At 39.2% G+C, this 25,022-nt stretch overlaps 1 protein-coding gene across 1 annotated transcript in view; it reads right to left on the minus strand.

Moving 5' to 3' along the window:
* LOC146510769 (uncharacterized) overlaps positions 1–25,022 on the minus strand; it is a 98,819-nt gene that overhangs the window by 62,991 nt on the left and 10,806 nt on the right. Inside the window, exons 3-18 of the mRNA XM_085173117.1 lie at positions 24,854–24,990; positions 24,599–24,718; positions 22,042–22,158; positions 21,612–21,798; positions 21,342–21,507; positions 21,024–21,246; positions 17,958–18,131; positions 13,799–13,876; positions 13,651–13,662; positions 13,461–13,532; positions 12,455–12,508; positions 12,328–12,381; positions 11,173–11,226; positions 11,036–11,089; positions 9,863–9,916; positions 9,477–9,530 (exon numbers count right to left, since the gene is read on the minus strand). Coding sequence (XP_085029243.1) covers positions 9,477–9,530; positions 9,863–9,916; positions 11,036–11,089; positions 11,173–11,226; positions 12,328–12,381; positions 12,455–12,508; positions 13,461–13,532; positions 13,651–13,662; positions 13,799–13,876; positions 17,958–18,131; positions 21,024–21,246; positions 21,342–21,507; positions 21,612–21,798; positions 22,042–22,158; positions 24,599–24,718; positions 24,854–24,990 — 1,610 coding nt within the window. The remainder of the gene's footprint in view (positions 1–9,476; positions 9,531–9,862; positions 9,917–11,035; positions 11,090–11,172; positions 11,227–12,327; positions 12,382–12,454; positions 12,509–13,460; positions 13,533–13,650; positions 13,663–13,798; positions 13,877–17,957; positions 18,132–21,023; positions 21,247–21,341; positions 21,508–21,611; positions 21,799–22,041; positions 22,159–24,598; positions 24,719–24,853; positions 24,991–25,022) is intronic.

The following is a 25,022-nucleotide window of genomic DNA, read 5'->3' on the forward strand; positions in this document are numbered from 1 at the left end:
TGAAAACCTCACACAGCTGCATCTGAAATGTTATAATTTTGGGTGTAGAACACTCGGTATCTGGTAATAAGAGACCTACTGCCAGCACAGAGCTGATCATTTCTATCTGACTTCACTTGAGTGTGAAACATCAAATCCTAAACTCTTTGAAAGTGTGATGCTGAAAGATAGCAGCTTTATGAGTGTGATTAAAGGCCACAGTAGCAGCCTAAAGCCTTCTACAGTATATCTAACGTTAGGCATCATTAACATTCAATGGGGCTTCCACGGATGGGTGAAAAGAAATTCTTTACAGCCGATGAGGGAGACCACCTCAGGCAGTGACCACACTGAGAGCTTTTTTACTGCTATACATCGCTTTTTGTTAACTGCGTGGAAGTTGTTAGAACGGGGCTTTTACAGACTAAGTGCTGACTATTTATTCAGTAACGACTGCTCAGTTGTTCTCTGTGTATCTCTTTAAATGATGCTTCATGCTTTCCCATTAGACCGGCGTCCCCATTACAATGTTCTGTTTGGTTTTTCATTTTATCACCAGCAAGCAAACTAACATGTCTGAGGGTAGAAGCGTGTACACCTAAAACTGATCAGGGGTGTCAGTCATCCTTTAAATGAGCTACATGGTTGCTATTTGCAAAGGCAGGTGGAAACCTGAACGGGAAGGAGGCCAGACCAAGTGGAAAATGAAGCCAGTGCGGAAGTACGACAGCGCTATCCTACATGACACCTGAACAAATGTAGACCACAACACTCTATAGAAATCTTGGACCGCAGTTTATTGTCCAACATGAACCCCTGTGTGCTGAGGTCATGAGTCCCTCCCTGTGGCAGCACAAAGGCTGCTTTGCTCAGCTGACTTGTTGTGTCAGACCTGAAAGGAAGCTCTGTCCATCTCACCTGTGGTTGTGCTCCAAAATAAATGTTCTCATCAGACCTCAACAAATATTAGAGAAAGACTAAAAATAATTTTCTGTACATTTCTGTTTAAATTCCAGTTTGGTAAGAGGAGGGAGAATCGTGTCAAACATATACAGCGGTCAGAGGTTTATGTGGTCATTTTAGGCTTGGAATGACTTTCCTTGAACTGCTCTATTTCCAGGGTGGGTTGGTTGTGTATGCATGCATCTTTAATCATTTACAGGATGAATTTAATGTCTTTTATTTATTCTGCATTTTTTTAAGGTCAGAGTTAAACATACAGGCTCAAAGATGTACTTTGGTATTTGGTGTAATGTGTCATAATTCTGCTTGAAAATTTGACCACTTTTCTTAGTAATATTGGCGGAGTTCCTTTCAACTGATTGGCTTCCTAACATGGACACGGCTTTTAAGCATATTCCACAAATTTCCAAGACGGCTGACGTCAGAGATTTGGGAAGGCCATTCCAGTAGCTTACTGTAAGTTTGGATGTGTGTTTGGGATCATTGTCCTGGTGGAACACTCAGTTGTGTCCAACTTTCAACCATCTATGGATTTGAGTTCCACTTCTACTAGAGATGGCACGATACCACTTTTTTATGTCCGATACTGATACTGATATCATAAATTTGGATATCTGCCGATACCGATATGAATCCGATATAGTGTGTTTTTTAATCAATAAAATGTTTTTTTAATATCTTGCTGCTTTTTGTATAAGTTTAGACTCAAGTTTAAATAAATAACAACACTAAAGCTATTCTGTTATACCTGTATGTAAAAAATACACTGCGCCCAAAATATTTCATAGTTCAGCAAAACTGATCAATCTAATAAACTTAAACCTGCTCCATCCTCCCTGTTCTGGTATTTTAAAGAGTACTTATCAGAAATATTAAGCAACCTAACTAATAGGGTTGCAAACTCCCAGCAAAAAAAAATAGGGAACCCCCCACCCTCCACCTCATGATGCTTAATCGATGTAATCAACTTTAATTTGATGCAGGGTAAAAAAAAAAAAATCACAGAAAAAAATTATTTTTCAAGAATAACTAAATAGATTCAACATCTTTCTTCAACAGAACTGCACAGATGGTACCTTCCCAAAGGAAAAGTACTACAGCTTACTAGGGTATATTAGACTTCACAGTTACTATATACAGTAATGGACTTCTATATATTTTACATCAGATTAAAACTTTGGGTGTAAGATTCAGACAATTATTTATTAAAAGCTCGATATTTTAAATGAGAATAAGAAAGAAAAGTATGTCTTTGTGCCCCCTTTTCCCTGTTCATGCCCTATCGGCCCCCCTGGCTAAACTTTGCTAGATCCGCCCCTGCACAGTTACCAGCCGTCAGCTGTAGAAAGTAATATTAAATAAATTCTAACAACAGCTTATCAAGCTTAAACGTGCTGCTGTTGTTCAGCTGCTGGTTTCCTCTTTCTGGTGCAAAGTGAGACAAAAACAAAGAAGAGAGCCGATCAGCTGATCACTAATCAGTTTCACCATTGAAGTAGGAGCAGGAGAGAGAGAGGCAGTCATCCATATATCGGTTGTTAAGCTTTACAGACATTCAGAGATGAACTTACACACTTGCTTTACTTCTCTCTGAGATAACTTCCTCGGAGATGAAATTCTGGTTTGGTAGCGAGGCTACAAATACACACAGCTGCTCTATCACGTGACCACACTGCTCCAACGTGCTACGGTTATGAGCCGAGTTACGCCGTGTAGCAAGTTTTGTGAGGTGCTTTTTTGATATTTAATGGATCGGATTACATTTTTATTTCTTGCCGATATCCGATCCAGTAATTTACGTCAGTATCGGACCGATACCGATACGTAATATCAGATCGGTCCATCTCTAGTCTATTATTGATGCATTGGAGAAGTATGTTGGGATGATCCATTATGTTTTTAGGCCTTAATGTGTCTTCCCTCCATGATGATGTAAAACTTGCTTCTCTGAGGACAGTGACACTGATATTCCAACAGGTTCATGGCAGGCTCGCCTTGGTGGTTCCTGAACATCCTAATCATTTCCTCTCATCTGAGCGTGGCAGGTTTGATATTCTTCCAGACCTTGGCAAAGTGACGACACATCTGAATAACATGTAATTATATCTCATTGTTTGAACTGATTCTCTGTCTTATAGGTTCATCTAATTCTTTGGACTTGATCATGAGGATGAGTGAATAGAGCAAAGTCCTGCCGAGTCAAAGAACAATATAAAATATTTAACTCCACTTCTTCCAATATTTACGTGAGAATATGTATCAGGGATGAAGAACAATATAATTTCACAGTATTTCCAGATGTGAGCTTGTGAGTTTTTTTATAAACCTCTGTGGATTATAGAAAATACAAAATAAATGTAAACTTGTGCAGGTTTTTTTAGGTTGTTAAAGATGTATTCACTCAACAATCAGTCCTTCAAAGTATGTTGGTATGTTGTGCTTCCTGGTAGTCATTATGATGCTCAGTCTTCCCTGACTTTGCTGCAGGAAGAAACTGTATTTGTTTGTTAGGCTTCCTGCACCGGTGATGCAGCTCAAGTCACCAGTTTAGTTCATCTCAGCGGCTCTCTTTACTTCACTTTCTACTCAATTTACTTTACTTATAAATACTATAAATTAGGCATACAGAAATACAGAATTATACTTAATCTCTTTAGGGTAGGCTCATGTTCCCATCTGACCTTCATGTGGAATGTAAACATGTTTGTCAGACACAAATGGAAATCTTAACGGAAGAGCTCTAAGATCAAAGTGCATGCAGTAAACTCTGTTTGAAAGGGAAGATGTTATCGTTCCTGAAACGCTGCTCGTTTATACAAGACTACTACCACCATAATCCTTCTCCTAATGGTCCTAATGGTCACCTAGTAGATGTTATGAGAAAATAGCATATGGATTTAAAGGGCCATTACTATCTATTAATATTTACATCCTGTTTTCCTTTATTTAATTCCTATCTAACAGCCTGGTCTCTGGTAATGGTGCAGAGCTGGAAATGTATGCACTTACAAAGTGTTTATTAAGTAATTGTTCAACAATCACCTTGATGCTGGACAGATTGCAGAGACTGCTTCTGGTCTGATGCTAAGTTAAGCTAGTTAACGTGTGGATACGTTCCACAGGGAGTGCTCTGGAGACAGACCACATGTTCCCACACATGGACGCCAAATGTGTACCAGCATCCTCCACTTGGTAGAGAACACTTCCAGATCCTTGGAGAAAGTAGTTTATTGTGACAGCAGGAACAGGCCCAAATTACTGAGCAGAGTGGCCGAGAGTCAGCGTGGAGTTCAGAGAAAACTCAAAATAGCAGCACACTTGTAGCTGGTGGGTGTGGACACGCGCTTGCAGATGTGTGCATTTGCTCTTTCATTTAGCCACAGCCAGCTTGCCACAGCAGAACATCCCATGTAGTGTGTGGCTGTAGCCCACTACTAGTGTTAATTAACTGACAGGAATGGCGGTGCATGAGATCATAACAACATACAGCCCGACTCTATGACTCTATGACTCATATAAGAGCAGCGAGAAATAAAATCTGTCAAAGAGATTTGTTTACAAAATTCATTCATGGACTTTGCTAGTGTTACAGGTATTTCTTTCTTTGTGGCACTTTATTTTTACCCTGCATGAGTTTCCATTTGGTCACATTACTCCCATTAGCAGCATGCTGAAATAGCTATTAGCTGATCCTCTGTAATGCAGCCCGTGGCTTTATGGACGACTGTCGCTGGATTACTTTCCTAGGCTGCTAAAGAAAACTTGCAAATGTGCTGAGTCTTAGGTGGGGCCTAATGTCTTTTTTTAGTTTTTTTATATAAGAGTTTACCTTTATTTGTTTGTCCTGTCAATAACAATAATGTATACTTTATTGATCCCCGTGGGGAAATTACTTGGTTTTCTCTGCATTTGACCCATTCACTCAGTGAAGCAGTGGGCAGCCACTAAGCAGGCGCCCGGGGAGCAGTGTGTAGGGACGGTACCTTGCTCAGGGTTACCTCAGGGTAGCCGTTCAGTGGATTCGAACCCCTGACCTTCCGATCATGGGGCGACCACTCTACCTACTGAGCTATCCATGCCAAATGTCTGTCAGTAAAGTTTAAAATCCCATGAGTCAAATTACCAGGGAGCACAGGGAGTATCTTATTCCCTGCCTCCCATATAAAATATTTATCCCACCCAGATGTGTCTTTATAAACTATTTCACTTTCCAGAAGACAAAAAAGTAAGTAGGAAGTTGAATATCTTTATGTCTTTCTGCCAACTTTGCAGTTTTAAAACCTTTTGGGTTTTTTCAAGTCTGAGGCCACAGCAAGCTTTGCATTAACTTACGCTAAGACAATAAAACTGCTTTAAAATCTTCTTTTGTTTAATGTGTTTGCACTTCTCATTTGTTTTATGATCTCGTCTATACAAGCTTAAATTCTTATTCAAATTTAGCTGTGGTACATTATCCACATTCAACTCTTAAATCTAATTCCTTGACAGATCAGGATCATTCATGAAATGAAAAGGCTGAAAAGGGATTGGCCAGCTCTTGGATTTACGTAAGCATCTTGCGTGTATTTAACACAATTGCCTCATGCTTTAAAGTTAAGTGTAACTGTATAGTGTAGAAACTACATGATATGCAAAGAGGCTAGATTAAATTGTTCATATCATGTTCAAGTGAGGTAAGTCAATAATATAGCGATGTTAAATCCCGCGTCACTGCACGGGTTTCAGTCTCGCGCTATTTGGATCAGGGTTTCAGGAAGGCATCCATCTCAGTCAAGTCGAGCAGCCACCTCTACTTTTTTTGGTTTACCAAAAAAGTAAATTGGGTGTTTGTTACATTAAAAAAGTCTAACTTGTAATTTGAACACAATAATTTCATGTTTCTATGAACGTAATTAAGTCATGAAGGATCTGTATGAAATTCAACAACTAAAGTTATGTCCACACGTACCCGGGTATTTTTGAAAACGCAGATTTTTCTATGCGTTTGCACCTTTCGTGCACACGTAAACGGCGTTTTTGGTCACTGAAAACGGAGATTTTTAAGAACTCCTGCCAGGGTGGATATTTTTGAAAACTCTGTTTTTGCATTTACGTGTGGACGAGGAAAACGGAGAAAACGGAGAAAACGCAGCGTCAAAGGTGTGCGCATTTTTTGACGTCACACTGTGCGCCACGTTATTGTTTTGGTGAAATGAATTTCTACAATACTGTTACTGTTAATTGTTCTCTCTGCAGTGTTTAAATGCTTACATATACACACACAGTTACTGTCCCTCCACACATACGACTCGTTCTGCTTCTATGCCCCAGCTTTGTTTACTTTTTCCCACCGAGGCTTCTAGACTTCTGATTGGCCAACATTTCTACACGGTTAGGAATATAGCGCCACCTGCTGCTTTGGCATGTTCCTGGCAGCGTTTTCCTTCATTTCTGCCTTTACGTGTGGACGGGATTATTTTTTAAAATAAAATGGAAAATCTCCGTTTTCAAAAATACCCGTGTACGTGTGGACGTAGCCTTAATTTGTTCTTGTTGAGATGACAGGATACAATCTAGTCAGAGTGGTTAGTTGCTGAACTCATGAAATTCACAAGATCACATAAGATTTCAAACTGCAGGAAAATCACTGGAGTTATAAGAGGCAGACAACGACACACACACCACGTGCATGCTATTGCTATTTATTTTACCTGTCAAGGACAAAAACAAAAAACTTCTGCATCAAATACAGGAAATCATAGCTTTCCTGTATTTCCTAGATTGTTGGCATGCTGGTTAGTGCTGTTGCTCCACAGGTCCTGGGTTCAAATCCACATTCTGGCTAGTTTGCATTGTTTCCTCTCTGGGTATTCTGGTTTCCTCCCACAGTTAAAAGTCATGCAGTTAACTGGTGAGTCTAAATTACCCGTGAATGTAAGTGTAAATGGTTGTTTGTTTCTATGTGATAGACTGGTGAGCTGTCCAGGGTGCACCCTGCCTCGTAACCTACCACCTACCTACCACTGCAACCAGGATAAAGATAGGAGGATGGTAGTTGGTGTAGACCCATTCAATTTTTATGGTAACCAGGATCTAGACTTTGTTGAACATTATATAATATGAAGACAACATGTAGTATTTAAGTGAGCAAGTAGTATTGGGGTAAAAGTTATTTAATAGTGTTGAAATAAACTGACAAAATTGTGAAGGATTAAAATATTCCAAGAGCTCAACTTACTCCATCTGAACATGTTTTATGAACACAACATGCACAGGTTTATTGAATATGAAAAAGTTGTGTTGATTTAACTCAGTTGTTTAAGTTTCTGCCAAAGCAAACAATTTGTGTGCAACCAGTGTCCACTACTGAATCAAGTAAATCCAACATGGCCTTTTCTTCAGTGTACCGTCTGCTACTACTGTAGTAATGCTGTCACCTAATCTTACAAACACTTATGCTACATAGCCAAGTTACAGCTAGCTAGCTAACCTCCACACTAACATTAGTTTTATCAATGATTGTGCAATTAATGACATCATAAATGTTATTACTCATATAGCATATAAACATATTTACATTTAAATTTCTGTTAAAATGTGTCAAGAGGAAGATGAGAAAGACCTGAGCTACAAATACAGCAAAGCTCAGTGAGGCTGTGAAGTAACGGCTCAGCAGCGACACAGGCTGACTGTCTCCAGGCCACGGCACACTGAAGGAGTCATTTGTGATAAAGGAGTCCCAAAGAAGTACTCAGAGTGTGATATATTTCAGAAGTTGGATGTTTCTACATTGTACATTTTTCTTTGACTAATCATATGATTAACAAGTATCCAGTAGATAGTGGATTTCTCAGTTTCATGAGCCATAAATAAAATAATAATAAACAAAATAAAAAATAAAAAACTTCTCACTTGACTTGTAATAAATTTAAAATTGTCATTGTTACCTGTGTTAAATGAATAATGAAAAAACATTTCACAATATTCAAATGTCTTTGAGATGCACTGGTACTACTGCAAAGTTTAAACGAGGGCAGCTTACACAGAGGTCGGAAATGTTTTTAACATTTAATGTCCTGCTCAGCTATCAGTCAGCGTCTGAACTGTCACATAAAGTAAATGGCAGCCACTTGCTGGCATTCATTGCCTCCAGTTTCAGTATGAATATCCATAAAGACAAAAGTGCAGCTTTGTACCATCAGCTTAATAGTGATGGGATTTCTGGCTCTTTTTAGAGATCCGGCTCTTCAGGTTGTTTTGTTGCTTTAATTAATTTATTATTAACAATAATATAAAATTATGCACAAAAGGAATTACTAATGTAAAAAAAGTGTTTTTATTTATATATGTTTATATAAATATATACGGTGGCCCCTAGAGACAAAACACGTACAAACTCCAAAACACATTTCTAGCGTTTACTGAACTTCCAAAACAGAGCTACTAGATCACTTAAATTACACAATTGAAAGCATGTGTGTATTGTTTGTGTATTTATACACAGGCACTCATATATATTCAAATAATTTAAAAAAATGTTCATTTGCCTGTTACTACCACACACCAAATCCGGTCGTTGGTACTTCCTGGCTTGTGTAGCCACTAGGAAACAAAAGCTCAACACTGCACCTAGCATCCTGGAGCACTTCTGTTGTGTTTTGTACGTGCTTCAGGGTTTGTACGTGCTTCGGAGTTTTTACGTGGTTTGTCTGTAGGGGCCACCGTAAATATACTTTGATTTATTCACTCCACATAAAATGTAATAAATAAATCATATAATACAAAAATCAACTATTCACATTTCAACTTTTAACTATTTAAATTTTCAGCTTTTTCCTTTTCCAAATTTAAAGTGAAACAACACAAAACGCTGCAAACCACAACACAATTAAATATAAATTAAAATATGAAAACAAAAAGAAGATGCACATTCTCTGTCATATGGGCCTGCATGATTTCTGAATTCTTTATCATCTGCAACTGAAAATAGTTGTGGATGATTACTATACCTTTCTAATGTGACCTTGTTGTCCCTGGCTCTCTCTCTCTCTCTCTCCCTCCCGCTCTGTTCCTGTGCTACTGACTGTAACTACCGCCCCTCCCCCCTCTGCCCAGCGCAAAGCACAAGGCTCGCATGCGGAGTGAAGTGGGGAAAAAAGTGCGAGAGAGAGGGTGAGAGAGAAAAAAAACCCATGGCTTGCGTCGTTCACGTCAAAGATCCGGCTCTAAGAGCCATTTCGTTCGCGACCGACACATCACTACTACAAAACCACTGCTTTGCCAAACAAACTGTCCTGTATGCAGAGTGTGGTGCTTCCCAACACTTTGTGATGAAGCTGCAGACAGATGCTGGACCACAAATGCCACTGTGGTCAAATCAAATCAAACTGTTCAGACAGCTCACAGAAACACTGGCAGCTGTTAACAGCAGCACACGTGTTAATTGTAACAGAAATATTCTCTATAGTGTTGGCACGAGATGTTGACAATCACAGAGTGCAATGTTTGCAACGTGAAGCGGACTTGATGTCTCAGAAACTACAGTCTGCACTGACCTTTGGTCCCAGCGCGCCAACCAGTCCGACACGGCCCGGCGGTCCAGGCTCTCCCTAGGAGGATGAAAAACTCTGTGAGGCAATATGGAACAACAGGTTCCTGGAAATGGTACAGAAGGTGGGAGAAATGCCACCCACAAGCAAACTCGTCTCTGCACTACTGTTCAATTAGGAGAAGAAATAATATCATAAAAACACATTCAAGATATTTTTGATTTGTTACATTTTGAAATACTTTTGCTTGCCTTGTTTAAACTGCTTTTAACTTATCACAGCTTTCTTATCGAGTGTTTTGGAATAATCTGATGATCTCGTGACATCAGACAGACCCTACATTTGAAAGTTTAGCATCCTATGAGCATCAGCTAACTCCCTCTAGATCTTACCATCGGCCCAGCTTCTCCTGGAGGTCCTGGCTCTCCTCTCTCACCAGGGAGACCCTGCACATGAAGAATGTTGCTAACATTTAAATGTGATCACTTTTAAATAATAACTTCACCATCTTTTAATTTTAATTCTGTTGGTTGACATAGAAAATGTTTCTTTTGTTATTGTTTTGTTATTGTGCAGGAAAATTTGATTAAATTCAACAGGATGATCATTGTGAATGTTTTAAATGTCCGTGCTAAATGTGGCAGCATTTAAAGACTCGTGTCCCTGTTAGTTTGATCTACATGTAGACGCAGCAGATATGGAACCACTCTGTTTCAGAGCGTGGGTATACTGGCCCAAACTGGTCTGACTTCTTTTGTAAGACGCTGTTTGAACATTTGAATGTGCAGTAATGTTGATAAACATCACTACTCATGTTTTATATCAGATAAATGTTATTATTATATTCATGCGTTCCTTTAACACCTGCATATGTCTCACTGAGCAGGGTTTTTATGGGGTGAAATTATTCTGTGGGCAAAAAGGTCTAAGGCAGCGGTGTCAAACATAAGGCCTGGGGCCCAAAATCGGCCGGGCAGAGACTCCAGTGTGGCCCATTGGATGGGTTTGGAACATGTGAAGCAGGGCATACATTTTTATTTTTGTTTGTTTTACAGCTTTCACTACCGATAAAGAGCTCCCCCACAGCCAATCACACTTCAGTACGTAATAGTTTAAATGTCTGATTTAGCCATTTCTGTGATTGTTTTACAATAACAGCAAATTCTGAAAATGAGCTACCTGAACTTTTTTGAACATTTATTTCTTACAATTTAGGAGATTTAAGAGTGAATTTAAGAATCACGCAGAAAGATTTTGTTTTTATTTACTACAGCAGCATGAACAATGTTATAACATTATCTGTGGGGAAAAGAAGGAAAACAAATGCTTCTAATTTCAAATGTCATTTTGTTTTTAACAATTTGTTATACAAATCATTAAGTTGTCTAAAATATTGTAAAGCATCAGTGGCTTCTGGTGCCTTGCAGTACAGCGACACAAAGCAGCACTAAAACAAAAAAAGTGGCCAAGACACAATAAACGTTAAGAGAGAGCTGCAGAAATATATCTATAATATATATCATTCTTTTCAAAAGTCTGCGGGACTGTTGCTCTCCCAGTCTTACCTTAGGTCCTGGGAGACCTGGTTCTCCCGTTAAGCCTGGCTCGCCTCTGTCTCCCTGCAACACATTGAAGAACTGTCTATAAAACAACCAGTTTGAATAAGAACACACACTAATGCTCCTGGTTTTCTAACACTCACCTTTGCACCTTCAGGACCAGCTGCTCCCCTTGCTCCTGTCGGGCCTGCTTCACCCTGCAGAGGGAAGACAGGTCAGAAAAGTGTTCACCGAAACAAACAGCATAAAGTATTTTGAGCTGCCTGTTTCCTATAATACATTTAAAACCTAATACATTTGCAGGATATTCATAACTTGTTAGGCTTATAGTTTGATCACATCTGAACAAACATGTGTGATGTCACTATTTCAGACGTCCTGTATGAACAAAGGCATAAAGACTTTCCTCCACATTATGCATGACAGTAACCACATTTTAACTTATTTTAACACAATAATTATCGCTCTGCATTGAACTCCTCATCATGCAAATACTAATCTGCTGGTGAAACACAGACTTAAAAAGCGAGTTAAAGCCTATAGTGAATCGATGAGTCTCCAGAAACATTTCTGTCTTATAGCCACCAATGTAAAGTGCAGTTTTCTTCCTTGTGTCAGACATAATAATAATAATAATATTGCATTATTATTGTTATTGTTATTATTATTAATAATAATAATAACAACAATAATAATGTATTATTATTATTATCGTTATTAATAATAATAACAACAACAATAATAATAATACATTATTATTGTTGTTGTTATTGTTATTAATAATAACAATAATAATAATACAATATTATTATTATTATTATTATTATTATTAATAATAATAATAGTAATGTATTATTATTATTATCATTATTAATATAATAATAATAGTAATGTATTATTATTGTTCTTGTTATTATTATTAATAATGATAATAATAATAATAATAATACAATATTATTATTATTATTATCATTATTAATAATAATAATGTATTGTTATTATTAATAATAATAATGATAATAATAATAATGCATTATTATTATTATCATTATTAATAATAATAACAACAATAATAATAATGTATTAGTATTGTCGTTGTTATTATTATTATTATTATTAATGATAATCATCATCATCATCAAAGGGAAAGACAACCAAATTGATATATATAAAGGAGAACGGGTGAATAATAGAGGGAGGAGTGACTCTTTGAGGACGTGCAGCTCTGTACAACTCACACAGAAACAGAGAAGTGAAATGCGTCTATTCAAAGGTATTATCGTGGTGTTTCCTTTTACCTTCATCCCTGGAAATCCCTGGGGGCCAGGATCACCAGGTTTTCCTTCTTTACCCTGAGAACAATTGCATCCTGTTCAAACATGCATCCAAAGATAAAACAGAATGAAAAATGTTATCCGTACTTACAGGCTCGCCTTCAGGCCCTCGTGGCCCATGTGTCCCTTTCTCACCTGGTGAACCCTGTAATATAAAAATATTCCAATCAGAAACTTTCTTCTTATATTAAGACACAACAGCAGCTATGCCATTGGCTCTATGAATACCAAGCCTGTGGCTGCCCATCGCTTCAACCGTCCCAGAATATTGACAATGAACTGCCTTCAAATTTGGAACAACTGATCCTATAACATTTAATGGAAACTACTTTCAGATGCTCCGCCACAGTGGATGGAATCACAGGTATGATTTTTCCTGATGCGACCGTCCCATCTGGGTTTTGGACTGGCACTGGGAGTTCACCGGCTCACCACCCGCTGAAACGGTGCGACTTGAACCAGGGATCTTTTGGCTGCAAACATCTTTCATGAATTCATTTTTCAAATGCTTGTAAGTCAGAAACCTTAATGTTCCTAACGTGACTGTACATGGCTTTGGCTGCAGACACGATGGAGACTTTTCAGAAAACATAACAAGTTGTACTGCTGTCTGCATCGTGGACACGTTCCAGCACTTTCCTTACCAAACAAATACTATTGTGACTCATTAACTGGGAGTCATCACAACCACACATCATTAGAGGTAATTAGTAGAGGAGTCAAGTCTTGATATGTATGTTTTTTGAATGAGGCTCCAAATCCACATCAAATAAACGAGCAGTTTCCTAGTTTCCAATTGCCATGTTGTGGTCTCTTGTAGCATATACCATGTTAGATGGGTGTGTAATGACCTCCAATATAATGATACAGTAAAGAACTGATTATTATTGCATCAAAAAAGCAACAAAGAATGTTGCAGCACGTTCTATATGTGAACATCAAAATCAAAGAATAACCAAGCTGCTAAATGAGAATGATGATGAATCACACTCATCACTCTTTGTTGAGCAACAGGGATCAGTTGTATATTTGGACATCAGAGCCTGGAAAGGAAACAGACATGTAATCTATCAAATGTAGGTCTTTGTGTGTGTTACCGTGGGTCCTGGTGGGCCGACTACACAATCGCAGTCTTCTTCTTCCACTGTGGCGCTTCTATTCAGAGGGCACTGAAGATACACATACACAATTAAATTAACAGAGTGGGTCACAAACGGATTACCCTGACAACACCTCAGTGGTGATTATTAGCGACCTCAGATTAAATATGTGTGAATTCACCCTTACCCTCTCATCATCCTGCGTATCGGGAGAGACGAGAGAAAAAAAATAATGGTTATCGTCATCGCAGGCTCATACGTGCAGCCATACACAGCCTTTCAAGTACAAAGCCTTTGAAGTGGAAAGGAAGAGAGAGTGAGAGCAGAGATCTTACGACGGAGTAGATTTCACAAGCTGTTTCTCTCTCGCTCTGATGGGGATCACAGTAGAGACGCAGCTTCTGAATCTCCACCTGAATCGAAACAACACGGACGATCTGATTATTTCAAACGTGCTTTTTGTAAAAACAGAAACAAGTGTCGTCTTTGATGGGTGACACGATGCTTTGAAGGCTGAACGGGGATGATTTTGCAACATGTAAATGTTACAAATGTTGCAAACTGTGCTTCATATGATAATAGTAATGATATCTACTAGAGATGGCACGATACCACTTTTTTATGTCCGATACCGATATCATAAATTTGGATATCTGCCGATACCGATATGAATCCGATATAGTGTGTTTTTTAATCAATAAAACGTTTTTTTAATATCTTGCTGCTTTTTGTATAAGTTCATACTCAAGTTAAAAAACAACAACAACACTAAAGCTATTCTGTTATACCTGTATGTAAAAAAACAAACAAAAAAAAACACACTGCACCCAAAATATTTCATAGATCAGCAACACTGATCAATCTAATAAAGTTAAACCTACCCCATCCTCCCTGTTCTGGTATTTTAAAGAGTACTTAGCAGAAATATTAAGCAACCTAACTAATAGGGTTGCAAACTCCCAGCAAAAGAAAATAGGGAACCACCCTCTTCCTCATGATGCTTAATCGATGTAATCAACTTTAATTTGATGCAGGGTGAAAAAAATTCACAGAAATAAATTATTTTTCAAGAATAATTAAATAGATTCAACATCTTTCTTCAACAGAATTGCAGACTGCACAGATGGTACCTTCCCAAAGGAAAAAGTACTACTACTAAAAAGTACTAGGGTATATTAGACTTAACAGTTACTATATACAGTAATGGACTTCTATACATTTTACATCAGATTAAAACTTTGGGTGTAAGATTCAGATAATTATTAAATAATTAAAAGCTAGATATTTTAAATGAGAATAAGAAAGAAAAGTATATCTTTGTGCCCCCTTTTCCCTGTTCATGCCCTATTGGCCCCCCTGGCTAAACTTTGCTAGATCCGCCCCTGCACAGTTACCAGCCGTCAGCTGCATAGAAAAATATCCTGGTGTAGAAAGTAATATTAAATAAATTCTAACAACAGCTTATCAAGCTTAATAGTGCTGCTGTTGTTCAGCCGCTGGTTTCCTCTTTCTGGTGAGAAGTGGGCCAAAAACAAACAAGAGAGACGGACTCGCGACAGAAAAGCCGATCAGCTGATCATTAAGCAGTTTCACGATTGAAGTAGCAGGAAGAGAGAGAGAGAGAAAGGCAGTTGCTCTATATATCGGTTGTTAAGCTTAACGTGGGAATGCTTTACAAACATTCAGAGATGAACTTACACACTTGCTTTACTTCTCTCTGAGATAACTTCCTCGGAGATGAAATGTTTGCTAGCAGGCTACAAATACACACAGCCGCTCTATCACGTGACCACACTGCTCCGGCTCGCCATGTCGCCAAGTTTTGTGAGGTGCTTTTTTGATATTTAATGGATCGGATTACATTTTTTATTTCTCTCCGATATCCGATCCAGTAATTTAGGTCAGTATCGGACCGATACCGATACGTAATATCGGATCGGTCCATCTCTAATATCTACATCCATACATTAGAAATTTAAGAGGCTTATCCCTCAAAACTGTAAATACAAAAAAGTTGCACAAAATAGTTTCCCACCACAGGAAATTTATTTTGAGTGTCTTCATAGTTTTATTTTTGAAATACACCAATTTTTATACACTGCAGGAAAAACAAAAATAAATATTATAGTGCAAATTTGCAAAAAAGCAGCATATGCATCAAAATAAACTATTTCCAGCAGTGCAATATGAGTCCTAAGCATCCCAGAAACGACACAGAAAGTCATAAAGTCAAACATAACTTTTAAAAACACCAGTATAGGCTCATGAGGCCCTGATGGTAAAAAACAAACAAACTACATTTCTGCAAAATGACGTCACTTCCGGTTTCAGGCATGTCATGGCGAACATGCGATAGTTCGCGCTGATGGACGTAGGAAGTGTTACGAACAGCTGATCGGATCGGCAAAGCGTGTTTCTGGAATATTATGTTTTTGTTGCTGCAAGTGCTTTTTATGCAGTTTTTGCAAAGTTATATGTGGAAGGAAACTGTGACCGAGGACAAGCTGATGGCATAAGATGTAAGTACAACTCCTCCGGTTTCATATGCAAAAAAAATGATTGCGCTAGCTCACGTGGTTGCAGTGTTACCGGGATTTAAAAGTAGTTACGCAAAACGGAGCGTGCCCGCTCCAACCGGCTTTAAAGGGTTAAACAAAATATATCCAACCTACTGGCAATATTTTAAAGGGATGCTATTATTCAATTCAATTCAATTCAATTCAATTTTATTTATATAGCGCCAAATCACAACAAAAGTCGCCTCAAGGAGCTTCATAGATACAGAGAAAAACCCAACAATCATATGACCCCCTATGAGCAGCACTTTGGCGACAGTGGGAAGGAAAAACTCCCTTTTAACAGGAAGAAACCTCCGGCAGAACCAGGCTCAGGGAGGGGCGGGGCCATCTGCTGTGATTGGTTGGGGTGAGAGAAGGGTTTGAATGCTTTTCATATTTCTTTTTGTATATAAAGCGTTGAAGCAGTGAATGCTCATATCAGTCATGGCAAAATGAGTGAAAGCGTGGATTGTCTTCCGCAGGTTGGGGATGTGTTGCTGCTCTGATTGGATGAGCATCAGTATTTTGGGCTCTTGCTCAGGTAAAATAGTGCTCTGCCAGCTAACAATCCTCCCCTTGTGTAGACTCAAAGGTCTGGTTGTCATGTACAGTTGTGGTCAGAGGTTTACATACACTCATCATGGGCATGGCTGTCATGGTAGCTTTGAGCTTTCTTTGAAGTGTTCTTTTTCCAGGGTGGAATGATTATACAGCATACATCCTAAATTACTTCAATAAAAAGCATTGGTTGTGCAATTTTAATTTATTTACATACAGGCTAAAATATATACATACATGTTGAAAATATTTTGGGAAGTGGTTTTGAAGGTTCTGCAGTACATTTTAACTTGACAAGGCCTATTAACTTCCCATTGATGATCATGATTAACTATGACTGGTAGTTTGTCTGTGCCAGCATAAAACAATTCGTTTGGCTCGTTTGAATGACCAATACTTAAAAAATGATCATGTGCAAGAAGTCACAGAAAGTCTAAAAAGGAAATCTGTAGGTTTATATACTATAGACTGGGAGGGACTCTTGGAGCCATTTTTACGGCAGATTTCCTTTTTTTCCCCAAGTTTTTTTGGAAGGATACCCAGATGTCACCCTAAAATAATAAGAAATTGCTTAGAAAATCCAGGAACCACCCAGGCTAAGGGTTGCCATGAACTGGAAACTGCTGCAGCATCAGTGTCACTGTTCACATGGACAAGCCAAAGGATTTCTGGGAAAGTTTTATGGTCAGACAAGACAAAGATTGAGCTATTTGACAAGAGATATGTCTGGAGAAATAAGAACATTGCACCAGCTATGATGCTCTGGAGCTGTTTAGCTCCCGGTGCTACAGTACACTGCACAAAGTGGACGCAACAATGAAAACAAGAAGCTACCTCAAAATTCACCAAATTGACCACAGATGGTTAAACCCAGGACACGAGTGGATGTTCCACCAGGACAGTGATCCCAGAAACACATCAGAACTGGTTTGGGAATGTAAACCATTAAGCTTCTGGAATAGCTTTTCCAAAGCATGGTTGCTCAGGAACATCTCACTATCCTTCTAAAAGAGCTGGAGGAAGTAGCCTGGGATGGGGACATCTAAATATTCTGCTTAGGCTCCTCCCTCTGCAACTCAGGTAAGTGACAGGAAATTGATGGATGGAGTTAGAAATTATCACAGCTAATTTCTGGCTAGTCTTACCAGAAGCATTTCCTCTACTATATTTGGTCAGGTGTGGTGTAGCTCCCAGAATGAATGTACTGGACTGAAATAACGTATTGCTTTAAGAAAAAGGATCATCAGAGAGTAAGCTAAACATGCCAACGATCTAAACTCTTTCTGCATATAAAAACACTCCAATCTCCTCAAATCAACTCAAGTAAAAGACCAGCGTCAGGGCTCAAAGCTCCAGTGTGATTACACGTGTTACTCACAGGTACAGTGATGTCTGTTCCTCGCCTCTTAGACACCTGCGTCTCCCCATTGATGTAAATTGGCTCCACCGGTGTCAGCATTAGTTCCTGGATGTGCTGATCGTCAAGGAAACCGGTAACCTGGAGATGCCTCACTAGTACTTTAATCTGATGCCATTTTCCATCATAAAGAGTCTGAGAGAGATGATATAAATTTCATGAAAAAAATGCCTTTTGTCAGAACAGAAAGATGCTTTAATTAAGAGTTTAAAGCACATGTTTAGTCAAGCTTTCATTCATGAGTAAAACTGGATGTGAAAACAATTATTAACCTTCTTTCAGTCAGTCTTCTGTTTCTGTTGCCAGCCTTAACTGTGTGTTCATGCATTTCATTAAATATAATTTTGTGGGCAAGACCAAAAATGTGTGTTCACTAAATGCTCTGCAAATAGTTCTGACGCACCAGGTACTAAGACCGAGGACTCTTTCCTTTTTCCATCACAAACTGTTCAGGCCATAAGCAGAGAGAGAGACAGAGCTGCGATTGTTCCATTGGGGCTGAGAGCCACTTTTGAAAGGACAAATCACAAGCTCCTAGCTCGTGCCACATCAAACCAAATCAAACATATGCAAACACAAATTTAATATAATTACAACTCTGTTCAGGCCTACACATTGAACATTGCGTCTAAGGACGGAGGGTGGTGGGTGCTTTTAGACTGAACCTGGCGATTATTACCCAGAACTGCCTCGGAAATAGAGACATGCGTTCCAAGTTCTACACATCCACTAAATGGTTTCCACCAGGAAAATATGGTGGTTTAGAGTAGGAAACACTTTCTTTGGGCTTATCCTGGCATCACCTTGCATCTTCTCTGGTTCCACTGAAGTAAATGTGGAGTGATGTTTAAATAGCTGCCAAGACTCATTCACTAATATGAAGAGAAAGCTGAGGTAGGTGGAGATGCTCTAATAGCACAATGAGTCCTTTCAAGGCAGTACAGCAAACTACACTTCTTACATCCTGCTTAGATGTTTATGTTTCTCACATTCAGATTAATAATTTTATGACACTCACTCATATATATATATATATATATATATATATATATATATATATATTAATACCAATTCTAGTTCAGTCTGCTGCTTTAGCTACACTTATTAAAGCAGCATCAACAAATGTTTTACTTCTAGAGGGCAGAGTAGAGACACTGTTATTGCAATAAGTGTTGTTTTATTACGTTTTATGTACTGAGGTACTGATTTACTTTTACTTTTTCTGAACCAAATCAAGGTAAACTACTACTTTAAAATCTTCACTGTATATGCAACATGGAAAAGCTATTCTTTTTATTCAATCTGTCAAACTCAGTGGCCAGATGAAAAGTACAAGGCTATAGCTGTTAGTCTTCTTTTACATAAAATCCTATGGTTTATTTTTAGCTTCGGTGTGGTTAGAGAAACTGGTTGAGTTTGCATCTCTAAAATCAAAACATAAAGAATAAAACTGTACCGTATTTTCCGCACTATAAGGTGCACTTAAAATCCTTTAATTTTCGCAAAAATCGACAGTGCGCCTTATGTATGAATTCTGGTTGTGCTTACTGACCTCGAACCGATTTTATGTGGTACACGGCGTTCAAAAATCTGTCAAATGTTTTAGTATGAGTTTGGTAAACTAGCCTCACCGCTTAATGGATTACGGTGTTGTGCCAAAAAGTGATTTCCAATGTTTCTGTGTATTTTTTATTTGTAATATCTTTATGTATCTTCGTAAATAGACTTCGGTGAACAGAGTTTACAAAGGGGTTATATATAGAATTTTTCTGTTTTTCAAGTATCTTTACAGCTCTGTGTTATTGTACTTACATTATAACCAATCCGGTCTTTTATCCAAACTTAAAATATTTTTACTGAACTATTGTAATATTTGCTGCCATTTCTGCTGTCTTCTTGGCCAGCTTACGCTTAAAAAACACATTTTTAATGTTAATGAGATTTTTTTTAACTGCATAAATAAAGGTTATATAAAAGTCACTGCCAAAAACTGATTGCGGCTTCTACCTTGTTACATGAATGTTGTTTGTGGCTCAAGATGACTCTATGTCATCCATAAGGGATGCATTTGACCTATGTTTCACATATTATAGCCCAACAAGTTACTTATAGAAGTTTAAATATGAGCAATCAGTTTTTGGCAAATTCCGGAAATCACTTTTTGGCACAACAACGGCTACCGCGGAGTAATCTGGGTCCTAAACTCCGTCAACTTCAGGTCCCAAAGTCAAATGATCACTGCGCATCACTGACTGTTAAAAACTGTCTAAATTCTTTCATCTTTAATAAAATGATCAGCGTTGCTGCTTTACCAGGTCTAGCAATTAAGTTTAACATCCAGGCATCCATGAAAACAGGATTTATTAAATTTAACAGCGTTAGAAGTTAGCAGGAAGTTAGCTCGCTAGTTTCCACCTAAACATGATTTAGCATGTTCTGACTGAGAGATTTCTGCAAAAATTCAAACGTACAGCTCTGCTATCACTTCCAACATAAATGAAGACAGAAAACTAAACAGCAGTGACATTTGTAGGGTTACTGAAGTTGGACTACCTCGTATATAATGATGTGCTACGTGATTGCTAGCAACACAGCTATGTTAGCATAACATAAACAGTGAAGCTGGAGGATGAACGCTAACTTTTTTTCCACTTGATAAAAGTTAACGTGAGGGTTCCTGATGGTTAGAGACAAATGCAATCGCATGGTAAGATGCTGTAAACAGACCAAACTTCAGTCAGGAAACAACTGAGATAATCCATCCACAATATGAGGTTAGTCATTAATATACTGCAACAACATGGGAAAAGAGCAGCTGCAGAGAATTCAACATTAATGAATCAATGGTACGTAAGTGGAGGAAGCAAGAAGAATGAGTTGAGTAAAGTTTGACTTATCTGACTGTTTTGCTTCGCTTAATGCGCCTTATGGTCCGAAAAATACGGTACTTGTTTTTGTTGTTGTAGCTTTATCCTGAAGCCAAGGGGGTATCATTGGTCTCTATGGACACTCAATCCTAACACCAACCTGAAAGCCTGTTTTAAAGACAGCTTTCTGCTCTTTCTCTGTCGTACTGGTGGTGGTGAAGGTAACAGTTTTGTCTTTTCCGCTCAGTGTTACTGCAGCTTGGATCGCCTTATCCTTTGACAGCACCCTCCAAAGGTCAAAGGGCAGCTTGCTAGAGATCCCTTTCAGACGTAGAGTGGACACAAACACGTACGATGGAGGAAGGCCTTCTGGGAAAATCTCCCTAGTTTAAAGATTAAGGATAAAAAATGTAAATAGCTGTTGACCAAAGCCCAAAAGCTGTTTAGGATGAATGTAATGATAGCGATAGCATGTTACCTGGTGTTCTCAGTAATGTCTGTGGAGGCAGCAAGGGCATAGGCAGTCTCAGAAGCTAAAGAGCCAGGGATCTTCTTTGCCTTGGTCTGAATGTTCATGCCCACCATCAGCTCGAAGCCTTTCTCATCACGGGATGCCACTGGGATTCGTGTGGGACAAACAGACTCTGGAAGCACCAGGGTGATTCATTCAGTCAAGTGGTTATTGAGCTATATGCTATTTGGCAACACTCTAATTTGTGTTTTTGTAGATACACTTGAGTTGTCTGACCTTCACAAAGCTTCTGCTCCATGGAGTCTCGAATACGATCGATGGTGGTGTAATCTTCAGCATACAGGACATAGGTAGATGAAGGTTTATTGGCAATGGAGATCAGCTCTGAAGTGGTGATCTCAGTGCCAACTCCCACAGCAAATACAGTAATACTCTGTGCTCGAGCCTCCATGCTGGCGTCAACCTACAGATATGAAAGGTTATCTTTTGGTTTCAATTGTTTTCCCAGGTCTGGGGAAGAAGTGCTAGGGTCTCGGTTACAGTTAGGGGGTAAGTACTGGTTAGCTAGAGTATTAAAACCTCACAGTGTGGCTTTTCTATGCCGAAATTTCTTTCCATGTTGATGCTTCTTTTATGTTGCCTCTGTTATTAAAGGCCACCCAAAAACACTGACGTGGTTTTACCCATGAGGCAAAGGATCACTCACCACATCATCCTGTGATTTGCCATCTGTAACCACCACAGCGATGCGGTTCTTGACCAGATTGCTCCGCTGGGAGGAGGCAAACACGTGGTCCACTGCAAACTTGATAGCCCTGCCAGTCTACAAAAAGAAGTGAATTAAAAAAAAATAATTTTACACCAGACACTCTTCCTTACACAACCCCAAAGGTTATTTGTGTCCCTGACTGATCTGCCAAGTGAACATGTTAAAGACTACTCAATGAAACCACTAGCCATTCCCAGTCAAGCAGAGACATATTAACAGAGTTCTTTGGAAATGCAAAAGTTGAGTATTACAGCTGCAGAATTTACAGGGATGCATGTGCAAGTCTATTGGTGACCATTGGTGTGCTTGTGGCCTTGTTGTGTGGTCATCCTGCTGCAGATGCAGTGTTGGCAACTGGCACCAGTGAACATGCCTAAATGTGCAGTCTGCTTTTATGTGACGCTTTAAAGTTTGCATCATAGGAGTAAAGTCTGTTGATATTCTTTGTTTAACTTCGCTTCCAGTGGAGTCAAAAGTTTCATTCCTTTCCTCTCCACTCTGCTATTACAACCAAGCAGCGTTGCCTATAACTTGTGCAGTTTTTTCCTGTGTAATTGTTTATATTCCTATATCTAAGTTACTAATCCTTTTATTTATGTCAAGTCTTAATATTCTGCTTACATGTCCTGTGCACAATGTTGGGGAAGCTTCTTTAAAGACATAGTTTTGCAAAATACTTCATAACAGACAGGCTGGACAGCAGAGATACTCTGTTCTGTTTCCTAAAACAACTAAATTAGTTTGCAAAAACAAAAACTGATCACGTTTACAGCGTAGCTATGATAACGTGTAACATGTAATAACAATAGAACAATGGCAGCAATGCTTCACTGCTTATGGAAACAGTGCAGCACTGAGAAACGCCTGCCCTTTCGCTCATGCAATAAGCAAAGGTCGAGTGTGTGGAGACGGCTGCCTCACAACTGCACTGACTGAGCGTGTCGTAAGGATCGTACAGAAGAAGTAGGACGGCTTTGAGTAGGGAGGGCGTTCAGTTACAGTAGAAATGCAATGGTCCAATAAGTTATTTCAGTAACACACAAAGTTAACGCACATGTGTCACACAGTATTATCACTGTGGACATACAAATGCACAAGAATCACAGCTCATCACAATACAGTTTTAGCACATCACATTTCCCCTGTGCTAACCGACACATAAGTAGACAGTTAACTATTATCTAGTTATAGGTTTGTATTTTATGATGATTATTTAATGGGATATTAATAATGTGATGATTTGGTCACATAGCCCGACAGAACAGCTGGTGTCCACCTGGAAACCATCAATCAACAGGGAAAAATGAATATTCCCCCGTGGGTTGTGAGTGGGTACTGGGAGTTGCTAGCAGTCACTGTGAAATGAATTGCTGTACCTCAGTCATGAAGGCCTAAAGACTGGTCATTAACCAGGGAAAAGTGTGCATTTCCAACCAGTTGGTAAGGTGGTTGTCAGGGCTGCTGGCTGTCATCTGGTGTATTTGGCTGCAAATACATTGATACCTTCGTGACTGAGGTACAGCAATTCATTTCACAGTGACTGCAGGAAAAACACAACTGCTTTTGTTACTAGTAAGTTTGTCTGGTTGGTTAATATGTTAGATGTGTAACCACTCGCCAAGTACACAGTCAGGGTGTGTGGAACTGTGAAGAGTAGAAATATGAACCTCCAAAAGTTGATTCTGTTCATCTGGACGTAGCGTTTTGTGGGAGAAACGTTTCGTCTCATCCAAGTGACTTCTTCAGAAGTCACTTGGATGAGACTTACTTTCCTGGATGATTGAGAATGCATCAAGACAGAAATAATAATAATAATGGATTGCATTTATATAGCGCTTTACAATTCCACTATTCATTCACTCTCACATTCACACACTGGTGGAGGCAGCTACAGTTGTAGCCACAGCTGCCCTGGGGCAGACTGACAGAAGCAAGGCTGCCATATCGCGCCATCGGCCCTTCTGGCCAACACCAGTAGGCGGTAGGTGAAGTGTCTTGGCCAAGGACACAACGACCGAGACTGTCCGAGCCGGGGCTCGAACCGGCAACCTTCCAGTTACAAGACGAACTGCTAACTCTTTGAGCCACGATCGTAAATATGAACATTTCCCTTCAAAGTGAAAAATGTTGGTAACAAAGAGTTTGGAGACAAACACTCTGCTGTTTGTGTTGCTGGTTTGCAAGCAGGTGTTTGCATCTTCCATGCAGACTAAGGCGACTGCAGCAACCACAAAGCGCTTTTTGGATTTCCCCCATTGACACCAAAGCAACCTGCAGCAGCTAAAGCTACTTGCCGACCCCCCTGTGAGTTTCTCCTCCACCTCAGGTTAGCTCATTTCTATTCAGTCACTGAATAAGTCAAGAAATAGAAATATCGACATGTGTTACATACATGTCGATGCTGCTGCATCTGTTTATTCTAAACACATCCCCACGATACATGATTTTATATGTTCTTCTGCAAATGAGGACATTTAAGGAGAAAAGGTCCTGCCTGTGTGTTTCCTCCCAGGTAGCTGATGCTCCGTATGGCCTTGATGAGCTCTGCTACTCCCTGGTGTTTCCCAAGAGGAATCTCCAGCCGAGGTGTGTCACTGTATTGTATCACAGCCACCTACAGGTGACACAACAAAACGTATCTGTCGTGTGTAATGCACCAAATCACTCGAGTGAGCAAAACTGCTGTAAATCTGAAAGGAAACTGGAGGTTGTTCAAATCATTCTCATCATGCACAGCATGCAGCATTACCTGTGTGTAGTGGGAACTGACATCAAACTGGCTGGTGATGTTGATGAGCCACTGCTTGGCAGTGTCAAAGTCGGAGACGCCAACGCTCCATGAGCCATCAATGATGTAAACCAGGTCATTGACAGCCGTGCTGCAGCCTGTGCACATAAAGATATATACACGTCATTAA

Source organism: Neolamprologus multifasciatus, chromosome 9 (assembly GCF_963576455.1).
Source record: "Neolamprologus multifasciatus chromosome 9, fNeoMul1.2, whole genome shotgun sequence".
NCBI classification, from domain to species: domain Eukaryota; kingdom Metazoa; phylum Chordata; class Actinopteri; order Cichliformes; family Cichlidae; genus Neolamprologus; species Neolamprologus multifasciatus.